Source organism: Pinus tabuliformis, chromosome 3_2 (genome assembly GCF_031772625.1).
Source record: "Pinus tabuliformis cultivar Carrire ecotype Pingquan chromosome 3_2, CPIR1, whole genome shotgun sequence".
Lineage (NCBI taxonomy): Eukaryota > Viridiplantae > Streptophyta > Pinopsida > Pinales > Pinaceae > Pinus > Pinus tabuliformis.
In genome coordinates this window covers 258,088,919-258,104,153 of record NC_142302.1, presented here as the reverse complement: position 1 = coordinate 258,104,153, position 15,235 = coordinate 258,088,919, and the positions used below count along the sequence as shown (strand labels likewise).

The 15,235-nt window shown below is 36.3% G+C and overlaps 1 protein-coding gene, 1 long non-coding RNA gene and 1 pseudogene across 2 annotated transcripts; 2 read left to right on the top strand and 1 right to left on the bottom strand.

Moving 5' to 3' along the window:
- The first annotated feature begins 2,591 nt into the window (after positions 1–2,591).
- LOC149180651 (uncharacterized) lies at positions 2,592–3,884 on the top strand. The gene is made up of 2 exons (XM_089418209.1): positions 2,592–3,087; positions 3,181–3,884. The coding sequence occupies exons 1-2, from the start codon at positions 3,022–3,024 to the stop codon at positions 3,541–3,543; spliced, it is 429 nt and encodes a 142-aa protein (XP_089274335.1). The 5' UTR covers positions 2,592–3,021; the 3' UTR covers positions 3,544–3,884.
- A 678-nt stretch (positions 3,885–4,562) lies between these two features.
- Positions 4,563–5,501, top strand: LOC149180650 (pentatricopeptide repeat-containing protein At2g22070 pseudogene; annotated as a pseudogene).
- A 5,457-nt stretch (positions 5,502–10,958) lies between these two features.
- Positions 10,959–14,614, bottom strand: LOC149180649 (uncharacterized). Its single transcript, XR_016257480.1, has 2 exons — positions 14,178–14,614; positions 10,959–11,398 (listed from the first exon to the last, which is right to left on the bottom strand). It is a non-coding gene; the product is annotated as an uncharacterized LOC149180649 (long non-coding RNA).
- Between the last annotated feature and the right edge of the window lie 621 nt (positions 14,615–15,235).

The following is a 15,235-nucleotide window of genomic DNA, read 5'->3' as shown; positions in this document are numbered from 1 at the left end:
ACATTATCCTTACACAAAAAGTAATCAATAACATTATCCTTTTTTGCCTGGAAAGTTATGGAAAATTTTGGCCATAATTTGAAAAAATCCCGCAGGGCTTTTTGTAAATCCAAGAAAAAGTTGTTAAACTTCATAATTTTAGGTGCCCAAGAGGTTTTTGATGGTGCTGAATCCATTTCCACCATCAAAAACATGATTCAAACATTGCATCTATAAGATTTTTTGACATTTTTTTGCAAGGATTCCGACCACTTTCCTCTGCCTCCATAGACGACTCCATTATTGAATGTTTGAACAAATTCTTAAATCTAATAATGAAACACATTTAACTACGACAAAGGGAAGTAGTTAATGTACTAGATAACCTTGGAGCAAAATAGATATAGATATATAGGTAGTTTTGGATGAAACATTAGCCCTAATATCATATTTTTTACAAAGGTTAAAAGTTTATTGAAATGTGCTTGCTGACATTTTATTCTATCTTTAGCTTACGAGATTATCTAAATAATGATCATTAGTCTCACTATAGTTGCATTGAATGAACAAATTTATAAATCTAATAATGAAACACACTTGAATACAATGAAGGAAAGTAATAATGGACTACATAACCTTGGAAAAGAATAGAGATAGGTGTATAGTTGCATTGAATGAACAAATTTATAAATCTAATAATGAAACACACTTGAATACGATGAAGGAAAGTAATAATGGACTACATAACCTTGGAAAAGAATAGAGATAGGTGCATAGATGAAGGAAAGTAATAATGGACTACATAACCTTGGAAAAGAATAGAGATAGGTGCATAGATACTTTTGGATGAAACATTAATCCCAACATCATCGTTTCTTACAAAAGTTAAGAGTTTATTGAAATATGCTTGTGCTAATTTTATTCCATCTTTAGTTTAGAAGATTATCTAAGTAACAATCATTAATGTAACTATAGTTACATTAAATGATTATTTAAGATTGAATGGAAACTTGAATAAATATATTCTCAATTGAATTTTCAAAATTTTATGGTGAAGAAAAAGATTATTACAAATACCATAAGTTTATTTTCAATTAATATTAATATTTATTTCTAAAAAAATATTATATATATTTAATATTTTTTTAATAAAAAATTTGAAATAATATAAAATAAAAATTACAATAATTTGTTTTATATTACAGTGTCATCAAATAATATTTACCAAAAAATTCAATTCATAATAGAATAAAATATTGATTTTGTAATAACGTATATAAATATTATTAATTAGTTTTTTAAAAGTATAAAAAATATATTATTATAAGTTAATTTTATCAACAAAGTTACCCTAATCTAGGTAAAAAATTACATAGTTTTTTTTAAATTCTTATCTCCCATACAAAAAACAACAATAATAATGATTATGACTTACCAAATTAGTCACCCATCTAGTGTCATTTATTTTTTATTTAAAATAATTTATGAATATTAATAGTAATTATTCATTTATGATACTAGGTTTTGGATTTTTTTGATTCAAACATGTGACTATTGGGTTGAAGATTTGATCCATTAACATAGTCTTTAAAGCCTTATGTATAAAACACCCATTCCTCTACACCATAAATGAACAACATATGTAATTTTAATCTAACAAATAATAAAGTTGTCTTTAACATAGTCTTTGAAGCCTGTTAGATATGAAACACCCATTCCTCTACACCATAAATAAATAGACAACATATATAATTTTAATCTAACCTTATTATAAGAAGATTTTATTACATTTATATTGGGATAAACATTATTATAGCCTTTGATAGTATTGAACACACTTATCCTCAACATCATGTAATGAATACAGTGATAAAAATTAAATACAAAATTCATATATACTTGGGGACATAAACAAAATTCATTTACGGAATATCCCAGAACAGAGATCCAATTTTAATCTCAAATATATGATATACCATTTGATTCTCTAGTTGAATATGCCTTCAGTGTGCACATATATTAATCTGAGAAAGTATACAAATTCCACAATTGAGAATGCATATAATATATCTTTATTGGACATATAATATATGTTGTGTATATACAATACAATGGGTTTCAATAAGAACCTAAAGGATATACAAATATCTATACACATCCTACGATTATCATAAAGAATAGAGACTGTAAATTCGGTAAAAATATCTTACAATATCATTAATACAATATCATTAATACTATGTGAAAATGTTGTTACTGTCCGGATCATAATAGAATCCCAAAAACAAACCGAGCAAGGCACTTGTTCTTATTTCCACCTCCATAGAGCAAGGCACTTGTTCTTATTTCCACCTCCATAGCAAAGTTAATGTTATGTCCTTACACCCTCTGACAGGGGCAGACAGCCTCTTTGACGTCATAGGTTCCTTCCATGTTCGACCATGCATCATAGCATGCATCCCTCTCCGGCGATTACAGGACACGCAGCTCCGAGGACTCTGCCATCTGCCGTGGTCCTGCCCCTCGACGACCCTGCCCGCCTCCACTTTCGCCTCCACTCTGACGTGCAGGCACACGTCAGTCAGTTGGTTGCGTCCGTCTTGAATGCCACCACCAGACCTTACACTCATTTGAATTTGGAAACCCGCCGAAACAAGAACTTGAACTGGGCCATTCATTATTCTATTCTAAGTTGGTTTGAAATTTGAAATTGAAACCGCGACATCTGGAAGAATTCCGCGGTACATTTTCATTCAAGAAAGTTGAAGCTTCAGTCCAAAGACACCTTCGTCGAACACATCAGGGGCCTGCTGAGCATTGTCATGCAGGACGTGTAGTTGAAGCTTTTTTTTCTCCTCGGCTCCCGACATGGTACTGCAAAATATACACGTTGAAGCTGCCAAACCAAGGTTTTTGGATGAATTCTGCACCGCCAAATTGGGGGATCTTTACGCCTAAGAAGACAAAGACATCATCGTTGAGATTTTAAAATCTCAGCCATCAAATATCATTCAGCAAAATTCTGTACCGTTATCAGCTGTAATGGGCACGACATCTTTTGAACCTGGCAGTCTTCATCTTCATCTTGATGTTCTTGAAGTTTTGATTGTGCGTCTCTATTTCTTACATTTTATGGTTTTGTGTGTTTTGAAAATCGTATAGCTTTCTAATACCTTGCTATAACGGAATTTCGTCGTGCAGGCCTTGCAGGAAGGATACCAACACCAACGAGCGGAGATGTTCTCAGGAGGCAGCAAATTATCAGATTGGAGTTTGCTTGTTCTGTATCTGTTAGGTGTCATGCTCATTCTCTTTCCCTTTCCTGTGATTATTCTCGTATGCTCTTACCTCAAGGAGTCCATGCGTGGGCCCCTTTCTGAAGGTCGAGAAAGAAACACATCACAGGATGTTCGTAATGAAGATGGGGTGAACCAGAGCACGGAGGATATCTCAAAACATTCTGATGAACATTACGACATGAGAGTGACTGTGACTATGGCCAGCGATGAGAGGCCAACCTTCCTTGGTAAACCCACTTTTATGGCCGCAGCCGTAGTTAATTAAAATCCCTTCCACCCCTCACTGCCTTGAGGTTTTTATTCATTCTTGATTTTAATAATGTAGATTTGTCAGCTGAGGTAAGATATTTGTGTGTATATGTTTCATATTTTGTTGGAAACTCAAATATAGTCATCTTACTCTAATAAATTTAGAGTAAAAAATGAAATAAGAGAAAGTTATACCTCATCTGTTTTCTTTATAGGTTTTATGTTGCCGCAAATTCTTCAATGGTATCATGCCTATACTGGCCTCAATGCCTAGGTTCTGGATTATATTATTTTTGCAAGTCTAATTTGCATAGTTAAAAGACAGCAGAGTGATGAATGTGAACATCAGGGTTTAAGTTTTTGTGAGCTTGTCATGTTGAATGGATTTCTAAATCTAATTTGAAGTTAAATTTTTACTTTCAGCAAGAAATTATAATCAAATGTATTCGTTGGAGAAAGCAGTAGCTCGGTTAAAGAAGAAAATTCAGATCTAAACATTGGACAAGAATTTCTGCGGTGAAGCCATAAGAGAATGCACTTCAAGTGATAGAGGTGTTGGCATGGCAATTCTTTTGCAGGCTCTTCACTGGAAAACGTTTCGTGACAAATTGAGCACATGTCTCCATCACTGCTTTCACTTTCTTCGCTAACCACAGCTAATGATGGCAACGCATCCACTGCTACACGAAGGCTATTAGGCACTTCTTCCTCCGCGGGACTACTTATTTCTCCTTCCTCTGTAATGTCACCCATGCCAATATGGATAATTTCAGATCTGAAATGGAAGTTATACGTATAGTCCTCAAGATGTTGTTTGATCTGACGCCATGTGAATCTGGAATTCCATATAATTTGACCATGAATGAAAAAATCTAGTCCTCGGTTGGGCTGGCGATGATCATGTATGTATTGAAAAACAATAGTATTATCAGGAAATGTAAATGTTGTTAGATAGTCTTCGCTCTCGTCATATTCACCTTCATTGCTTCTGAAACGATAGGTACTATAAAGGATGCACGTCGGGTTTTTGATAGAATGCCTGGATGTGATGTGGTGTCATGGAATGCAATGATATTAGGATATGCAATGCATGGTCATGGCAGGGAGACCCTCTTACTCTTTGAAGAAATGAAAGAGGCTGGCACCATGCCAGACAATGTAACCTTTGTTGGTGTCTTGTCTGCTTGCAGCCATGGAGGCTTGGTGAAGGATGGCTGGAAATATTTTCATTGCATGAGTCATAGTTATCACATAGAACCAGAGCTTGAGCACTATGTGTGCATGGTTGACCTCCTTGGTCGTGCTGGGCATCTGGATGAGGTGCAAGTCTTTATTGACAAAATGCCAATAAATCCTAGACCAGCTGTGTGGAGATCTTTACTAGGTGCCTGTAAGGTCCATAAGAATATAGAACTAGGAGAATCTATGGGACAACTACTTTTTGAGTTAGATCCTGAAAATGTGTCACCGTATGTGCATCTGGCAAACATCTATGCAGCGGCAGGTAGGCGGGATGATGCAGAAAATGTCCGGAAAATGATGAAAGACGGGGGGTTAAAAAAGATGCCAGGATGCAGCTGGATTGAGGTAAATAACAGGGTTTATGTTTTCATGGCAGGAAACAGATCAAACTTACAGATGCGGGACATTTTTGCAGAGTTGGAAAGGTTGTTTGGGTATATGAAAGAGGCAGGATATGTGCCGGACACGGATTTTGTGCTGCATGATGTGGAAGAGGAGCAGAAGGAACATGTTCTCTTCCACCATAGTGAGAAGTTGGCCATTGTATTTGGGCTTATCAACACATATCATGGGACAACCATTAGAATTGTTAAAAACCTTCGAGTGTGTGGTGACTGTCATTCTGCCACTAAGTTCATTTCCATGATTGTTTTACGAGAAATCATTATGAGAGATACTAACCGTTTCCATCATTTCAAGGACGGGCAGTGTTCCTGTGGGGATTTTTGGTGATACGCTACTTAAAAATGGGTTATACCCAGGCTGAAATAATGACAAACTTGTGTATATCTGCTCTTTTTTTTTTCAGAAAGAAAAGCTTTAATATTATATTGAGGCAATATATACAACATATGCTTGTTGAGCACACATGGAGAGAGTAGACTGCCTCTGTGGAAGAAGCAGATGAACCCCAAAGAAGGAAAAAGATAGTTAAACAAGATAAGTGCATAATTGTCTCATGGAAGAACACATATAGCCCATACCAAACTGCCATACAAAACTGCCAAAACAAATATATCGGCATAATGACCATCAGCAAATTATCTCATGAGAAGGGCAAATGAAGCCCATACCAAACTGCCATACAAAACTGCCAAAAACAAATATATCGGCACTATGACCTTCAGCAAATCTACTGTCCAGCACTGGAAGGATGAAGAGCTAAAACTGATGATAACACATAGTTGAAAGATATGTTTGAATTCTCAAATACTTTTAAGTTCCTCCATTTCCATATACTCCATATAGTTATCGGGAGGATTGGGCGTTTGTGAGGGTGTTGATTTCCCCACCAATGAAAAGCTGCATCCACAGAAGAGAAGTTAGGAATTTGAACGGAATAAATCATAGCAAGTTCATACCAGATAAGTAAGGAGGTCCTGCAGGAGAAGAACATATGGGAATTTGTTTCCTCATCCATCTTGCATAGAACGCATCTGCTGGGGCCATTCCAATCACGTTTCCTTAAATTTTCCCAAGTCAGGTTCTTGTTATAAAAGACGAGCCAGGAGAAAATAATCACTTTTAGGGGGCATGAGAGCTTCCACCATTTTAGAGGGAAAATCTTCCTGGACGGAGGAATTTTTTTGTAGATGAGGTCCAAATAAATATCTTTGACAGTTGCTGTAGATGATGGAATCGACCAAACCATGTGATCCTCCGACGAAGCGCGCTTCAAGGCCATCTGTTCAATAGATAATTTTTGAGAGAGCCATAAAGAAGATAAAACCTGAGGGATGCCAAGTTCTGCTGCATTCTTAAGGATAGGGAAGAGGCCATTCCATTTCTCTATAATTCTGTTCCACGTGAAGCAACCTGACCTGTGAAGATAAAACAGAAGAGGATCCGGGAACTTTAGAGGATCTTTGACATCAGCGATAGGGTCAAGGCCAATAAGGATCTTGGAGCCAGAGAAGACCCTCCATTTAAGGTTACATAAGAAATATTGTTCAATTCTCCTGAAACTTAGCCAAATGGCTGATCCCTGATTGATTCCGATAGCTCCAGACCTGTACCAGACCTCCACAGTTCTCCCTTTTTGATATTTATGGCGGATAATGGCACTCCATGGATTGGAGTGGAAACAACCTCTCCAAAGAGATTTGCAAAGAAGGGCTTTCCCGAAAATCCTTAAATCTTTTATACCCCAGCCGCCCATATTTGTTGGCATCGATATATGGTCCTCTGTGTTGCTAATGCACTTAATTTTTTCAAGAACTTCTGTGTCGAGAGATTCTATTTATTAATCTGAATCGGATAAATTACTTTCGAAAATGATACTTCATCCTAGAGTATATATGTTTGGTGGCGGGCCTTAACTTCTTCAAAGAACGTTGCATTAAGCACTTCTTACAGATTACTCAATGACAGATTGATCTTACTGAAAACAACGAAATAAATGTAGCTAGGTCTGTAACAATAAATTCAACAATCTGTATCACGACAGATCCCAGTATACTAAGGAAATTCAGCAACGGTAAAATAAATACAGAAGATATATTTGGAATTCCAATTATGCCTCCATTGCTCCCCGATACTCCTTGAGCCTTTTTTGATGGAGCAAGCCAGAGACATATTGTGAAAATTACTTGAATGCAATTACTGGAGATTTATCTTCTAACGGTTAGCAGTTTGTCTGTCTTCTGAATTAGTATTCAGCAAACAACAATAAATTCACAATTGCATTCTTCACAATAAAATGTTGTGGAAATATAAAATACAGAACTGAGAAATAGATGCACACATACAAAAATTTACACTCTTTTTTTTGGACAATTGTTCCTTGAAAAACCCCAAAGGGCAAACTAGTGCAGTAGACGAGGGTTTTATTAATTCTTCAGCAAATTCAAGAGTACAAAGATCTTCTTGCTAATCTGGCAAAGCTCCGACAATATACTACTGACAAAATAATCTGGAAGACACCCTTGTTTCCCTTTGCAACTGATCTAGTCTCTCCTAGCCTGCTTGCACTCTCCCTTGCCACTCACACTGAAGCCCAAAAATGCCTGGCTGAATAAAACCGTACAGCCCCAGAAATGCTTCTAGGTGAGACGTCTAACTTCCCTCTGCCTCTAAAACCCACTCGCTTTGCCTCGGGACCCTGATCCGACAACTTGCAACTGAAACATGGCTCCTCTGGCAACTCGCACTGGGAAATCTGGCTAACTCGCCCTACTGTATTCGGCCTCCTCTTTCTTGTGTTTTGGACACTGGAAAATACTAAGGAAAATTCCTCCAAACTCCTGCTCTCAAATCTTTGTTGATCTCTCGCTCCGATCCTTTTCCCAGATTCAATTGTGCCCTTGTTCAGTATTGCAACTGGGTAAGTCAAACTGCTCAACTTACCAATTGTATCTATCTTCAAGCCCTTTGACATGCTCTTATAATCTCTCGTTGGAGTCTTAACGGCCATGATTACATTTCAACCAACCACCAAGATCATCTTGACTTCATCCATGGAAGTCTTTGGAGCAAAATCAAACTTCCTTAATTCATTCTCTTTAATTAACCAATTTTCCTAGGTTAGACTTAGGAATATTTTAATTATGGCTAATTATGTTAATTAAGGCATCTCCAAGTCTTTTCTCTCAAAACTTTTTCTAGGTTTTGGAGATCTCATGTTCCTTCGTCTCTAGACACAATTTGTGACCAGAACACCTGTCCGCTGCTACAAAAACTAACACATCCCCATGCTGCGATGTTGGTGTCATTATCTTCTTTCATCAGAATCATCATATGCCTATTCGATATTCCCCTGGTTTTGATACAAGCACTGAAGCAGAATTTACGGCTTTGTGCACCTTGTTTTATGTTACCAATTTTAAAAACATTTTAAGCTGCAAATCATGGGAGATTCAAAGCTTGTTATTGATTGGTTGGATAGAAAAGTTTTCATTGAAGCCCTTTGTCTAGAACATATCCTATGGAATATCCGTAACGAAATAGATAAGATGAAATGTTTTTCTGCCAAGCATATCCTGAGGGAATTGAACTCAAAAGGAGATCAACTTTCTAAAGAGACTCTACAATTGTCATCTGTTTCTCTTGGCATCTATGAAATCCTAGACGGGCAGGAAATTCAAGTGATGGAGTTCCATCTTTAAAGAAAGGAAGTTTTGAGATGAACGATTATCTTGATAAAGATGTTTAATTGTCTATTACAGTTTATCCTTTTCGTCATTTTCTTCGTGGATCATTATCCAGATTAGATCAGGTTTCAAACCTGGTCTGACAATGTATATTTCACTTCACCATGAAAATATAAGTTTTATTTTTCAGGGAAAAAGAAAATACAGCAGATATATATTCTGAAATACAGCACCATGAAACTGTAGAACAAAATTTTAAACATCAAACATGAATCTTAGCCAAAATAGAATTGGTTTGAATCTCCAACTACACAACGAAAACTTTCCTAAGTATGTTTGCCAACTTACCCTAGATTTTCCAAGGTAGTATGAATGCTGCTCTTCGGCCAACCTACTCTGATATCAACTCGCTGCAAGAAACCAAAACTCCATTCCAGATTTCTTTCTGAAATGCCAAGGCTTATTTTCATGCTTCTCCCCCACCCCAGTCCAAGTGATGATGTAGTTACTCCATAAATGTGTGGCCACTGCATAGACCAATGAATGGATGGATTTTCCAACAACCTCCACTTGAGTGATAAGTTTAGTTTCACCTACCATATATGGACAAGGTCAACCACATGAAAACGATGGTTTTCCGACTACCTGTAATCACCATTGACCAAGTTCTCAAGCTTCTGGATGAACATGTAAACTTGGTCTATTTTGGCTTCTTTGGCTTGTAAAAACACTGATTACATAATTGTAGCTAAAATTACAACTTCTTTGAGGCATATTTTTATCTGATGCCTCTTTGAGTTTTTTTTGTCAGTTAGGCATTGTGATGGCATAGTCTTTGCTAGTTCACAACCTGAGTTTATCTGGTCTCTGTGAATCTACTGTTTTGCTAGAGATTTGGGGCCAAGTGCCTTAATGGTTGCGCTGAGCCTACAATTGTTCCCCTTTTTGTAATTTATCTTAATCCTTGAGTGATGAAAAACTAAAATATGGTTTCATCTTTTCTGAAATATCTTAATCTTTTTACAGACGATAGATATTGGTAAACTTATAATTTCTATATATTAGAGGATCATGTTATTAACTTATTAGCATATTCAAATTGGACTGTTATGTTCAATTCTGTTCTAATAGAATAATTTTCTTTTGGATATTGTTCTATATAATATTTTCTGTCTCTAATTTTTTGAAAAATATCACTTCTTTTTCTAGATCTATCTTGAAATTGATTGTGCCACTACAAACATATTGCAGTAGGAAGAAGTTTCTTAACTTTTCCTAGATCGAAACGATTTTATCTTTCATATAAGGACCTGTTTTGGGTGCATTGATTAGAAGGTTAATAAGTTCTGTAAATCATGTGAATCAACACACCATCCATGTGGACAAAACTCACATTTTCAAAGCCATTAGATGTTATTCACCATTTCTGATGCCTCAAATAAAACTGGAGGAAAAGAGACAATACAAACAGAGTATAGCATTTGTCACCATTCCTAGAACAGGAACAGCTTCTGCCTTGAGGATTGAGCTTATACTCAAGACCATATGAGAAAAACTATAGAAAAAACCTCTGGATTCCTGCAAAGCAAGTCATCCTTTTGAATTTGTAGATAATTTCAAGGAATGTTGCCAGTGGGAAAAACATCATAATGGATGAAGACTAATGCTGACTGTTGCCAGTGGGAATGTTGCTGACTGAAGTATATTACTTAAGCAGTACTCCATCTGATTATAATTTATTACCATGATACAAGCTTGTTTGTTGACAAAATCTTTGTTTGAAATATTAGATCACACATTGATCATTAAGTCTTAAAGATAAGGTCTTCATTACCTATAACACTTACATTTTTGGCTGTCTTTAATCTTTTGTAAGGCACTATTTAGTTTATGGTCCAGCGTGATGTCTTATTAAAATACAATTGCTTTCAAGTCCACAATAGGGTCTTTAAGCCACCATTATTCCTCTACTTAATTATTGTCTTATTTACCAGTAATCAAACTTATTTCATGGTTATTCCAAACATAAAAAGGAAGATACCAAAATGGAGTGGAGCTGAACATCAAAAGTTTGGAAATATAACAGATTGCTAGCAAGAAATTCACTGCAATGGATTTCATTATATTCAATTTATTACAAAATGCTAGAACTGTTTCCTCAAGACTGTGGAAACTGCCACAGTATTGAATAATACTTCCTTTGCGCTTCCAGAGTATCATTTCATGTAATGATGCTTATACAAAAGGTAAATTAATCTATCACAGCTTTATCACTCGCTGTACAACTGGAAGTTGGAAAACCATGGACTAGATAAAATACAAGCCTTCAACCATGACCATCACTTCCATGATGCGTTTTACAACAAAAAATATTTGTATAGATAAATGTTGTGTGCTTGGCAAAAGACCACATTGTGTGCTTGGATGAGAATTGCATGCTCGGAAAAATACAACATTGTGTGCTTGGATGAGAATTTGTGTCTTCCACATTGAGGTTGAATGCATGGACAATCCTGGTTGGAAGCAGAACTGTAGAACAACCTAAAAAAAAGAGCATCCACGTTAAAATTTTGAAAATTAATCAACACCATCATTATCCAGCAGACCATAAACTATATGTGACCAGGAACATCAACCCGCATATATGCACGAGCACACAAGATCAAAATAAACACTTTCACCGAACACACAACTAAAAGATAACAACCGATGTTGATTTGGGCAATAGGACAATTAACACTTTATCACAAGCATAAAAGGATAGAACATCGTTCAGTGAACATCAACAAATCATGAAGAGGGCATGTTTAAATAACATAACAATCTACTACGCTATCATATACTATTCCATGAAGGCAAAATCAGCTTGATGAAGTCATGAAAATCCAACGAGATCTTTGACTAGAGGCAAGGAATCAAAAATCCAACAACAAAAAACGCAATGATAAGGTTCAAACCTCATTGGCCTTTGACCATCTAACCATAATAAAGATCTATAAATTTAATAAACGTCGAACCATGAACATAGGTATGAGAACATAGTAACTACATGTTTAAGTATAAAAATCAAACATGTTGCATGAACATAAATAAGTAAAGAGATTCTATTTGACAGCCAGCATGATGGATAGGGAAAAAATAACAGCATGAGCAATGAACCCATATGATGGTCCTTCTCCTCAACGATGAACAAGCATAAAAAGGCATGTAAAGCACATGACTTTGGCATAGGAAATACAATTAACACCTCAGTGGGGGAAAGGTGTTGAGGACTGAACTTTGTTTCAGTAAGAAATGCATGGGAAGAAACATAAGCACTGACAATGATCACATTTGGCAATCCTAATTTTTCAGTGACCATGAACAGATTATGAAAAAGGTATTTTCATAACAACAGGAAAACATAAATATACTTAGAATATGAAAAAGGGCCACCTGATGATGCCATGAAAACCTAGCTTATCTATTTTTTTACAAATTATCATCTCTTCACAGGATATGCCAAATTCCAATACAATAACAATGTTAGATATACTCACTTAAGAGTGTTTTTCTATCCAGACATCAAAAAATCATCATCTTACTAGGGGGATTTTAACCTGAGTGGGGAGGATAATGTCAGTTCTGCCCAACCACCTAAGATAACTCCAATTAACTCATCCTTGATACAAATTATTCCAAAACAAACAATTTACCCATTAAATCCTAATATCTCTAATACTATTTTTAAGGACAAATTCTGATATATACTTATTCTTGATATTTCAAAGTTATAAACAAATTTCTAACCTACTGTTGATATTCAGAATTGTTGATTATTCATTTTACTTCCCAAAAAAGTTTAACAAATGGCATAATCCCTGTATTCAGATAAAAACAGAAGCTATAAAATAATACTATTTGTTACAGAGGCAGAGTGAAAATGAAATCTAAGACTACTGTAATATTCTGAATCGTTTTTTGCCATTGTAACCCTCTCATCCACTATACACAACCATTGGTGTTGACACTGATACACAACCATTGTTTTTGGCCCATCGGAAGGTTGATGTGTTAATTCCCTATTGAAATCCGATCAGCTATCTGGCGTTAGTTAATTCGTATGAGAGTTGAAATTTGTAAGCCATGTGGATTCAACAGAATGCTGATATGTTTTTGGGGTTTCACCTTTTGGTTGAGTCCCAACATCTTTTTGGTGATGCAACCCTTTTTGTTAAATGCTAATCATCAGAGATCTGCAATTCGTTTGCACCAGTAGTACTCAAACCTCACAATTTTTTGCCCAACGTCGATGAAACTTTTAGGAATATCACTGAAATATTCTTTCAAGGGTTTATGGAATGGTGTTGAAGTGTTGAGAATTTGCTAATTTTGCACTTTTCCACTAAATGCCGATAAGCAGGGTAAGCACACTGAGAGAATATTTTTCAAAAGCACTGAAATGGATGAAAATTGAACCTTTGAATGCTCTTGATGCACTGGACCTGTCATTGAGGGTGGATTTAATGTTTTGAGCTGCATTTAAGCTTGAAGATTCAGAGAATCTGATTGTAATGACTAGATACCTAGATTCAACCATTGCTATTTAAATCCACATTCAAACCTTCAAATTACCCACTCTGCCCTATGTTTGAATGATTAACGTTGTTACCTCTGTGCCCTGAGATGTCTGAGTTGCACAAATTACCAGCCACAGGAGGTACAATTCTTGGTTGTTCATTGATTTTCTTGTCATCTTATCATTGGTAAGTAGTTAATTATTTTTAATTCCACCAATGCTGGGTGATTATAGATTCTGTCAAGATGTTTCGAATATCCGCCCATCCCATTTTGTTAATGGGAAGACACTGAGTTGTAGGTTATAATATTGAGTATTTTGTTCTAGGAAAACGCTGTCAAGGAGGGCTTCCATTTTGGAATCCCTGAAAAGGCTAAATGGGAAGGAAAGAAACCATCGTAGGCATATGATCCAACATGGGTGGGAGAGGCCTAGGTAGGGCTATCAAGGAATGTCAAGTCAGTGATCAAGTTTTCTCCAAGGAAAATGTTCGCATAGGTATTGTCATATAAGGACATTGAGCTAAGCATAGGGACAAAGGTCCTCTTTTTTTTTCTAGAAGAAAAACCAACATCTTTTATTAAAAATAAAAGAGGTTACAATCCCTGAATCTATAACGCTCAGAAAGAGCTCAATACAGCCAAAAACATCGTCAGATATAGTAGAGGAAAACAATACAACAAAAAACCAGAGGAAAACCTCCAATCCAATAGCCGGGAAAGAAACCTGAAAATGCCCAAAACAAGTCTAGAAGGACCATACCACTGAAAAACAGATAGACAAAGTCTGCTTGCGATCTTTAATAATCTGGTTTAGCGACGTGAGTAGTGCAGGAAAAATGCAGAACCTGGTGTATCTCTGTGAGATGTGAAAAATGCAAAATTCACAGTATCCGTGAGCTCTATCTGGTTGCAAGTTCTGAAGGCGCGCGATGGGGGCTCCGCGCATGGTTGAGGCCTCAGTTTGAATTTCGGCACCCAGATGCAGACTTTCGCGGTGCGACATGACCCGAATCGTCTAAACGAGAGAATCTGTCAGACAGATACCAGTTGGAGTTAATGCGGAAGGGTGGCGGAGGAATGCGGAGTTGGAAAAAGTGGTGGAGGGTGGCAGAGGGAATTCTCGATTGCCGCAGTCGGAAATTTTTTTGGGCGGCAATGGAAACTGGGCAATTCCTCTGCTAGTTAGACTACTCCAATCCTTTTCAACCAACACCTATCTTTTGTATATTAAAACTCAGTATTTTGCGAAGATCGACTGCCAGTTTGACTGTAATAATGGAGAGCCATTTTGAAAGTACAATGTAATAATGATGGATGCTATGTGGAATTATTAGTTTGTTTTTTGTTTTTCCAATAAATATATGGCAAATCTCATAAAAATTGTCAAATCGATCTTTATAACCAATCAGAAATCAAGAATTATATTTATAAAAAAGTTAATTTTTTTTTCAAAATATTGTTGTTAAGTTATGGTATGTTCTACTTATTATATTCCACAGATTAGCAATCACATGTACATAAAGTAAAGTGCAGATAGAACATTAAACGATCGACAGAAAACAAGCCAAGACAAGAGACACAAGATGTGGTAGCTAGCCAAGGACAAACCCCACAATGTGTGGGGAAACCCTTTGATCAAATCTTCTTTTATCTTCAATAATTCAGCAGAGAAAAGTAGTACAATAAATCTGATTCATATCAGCAGTAGCAAACCCTAGATCAGCAGCATCAACATTAGCGACTTCTTTATCAAACTAGCGCAGACGATATCTCACAAACCGACCGTCGGATTGACTTCATTCCACCACCAAAAGTTGC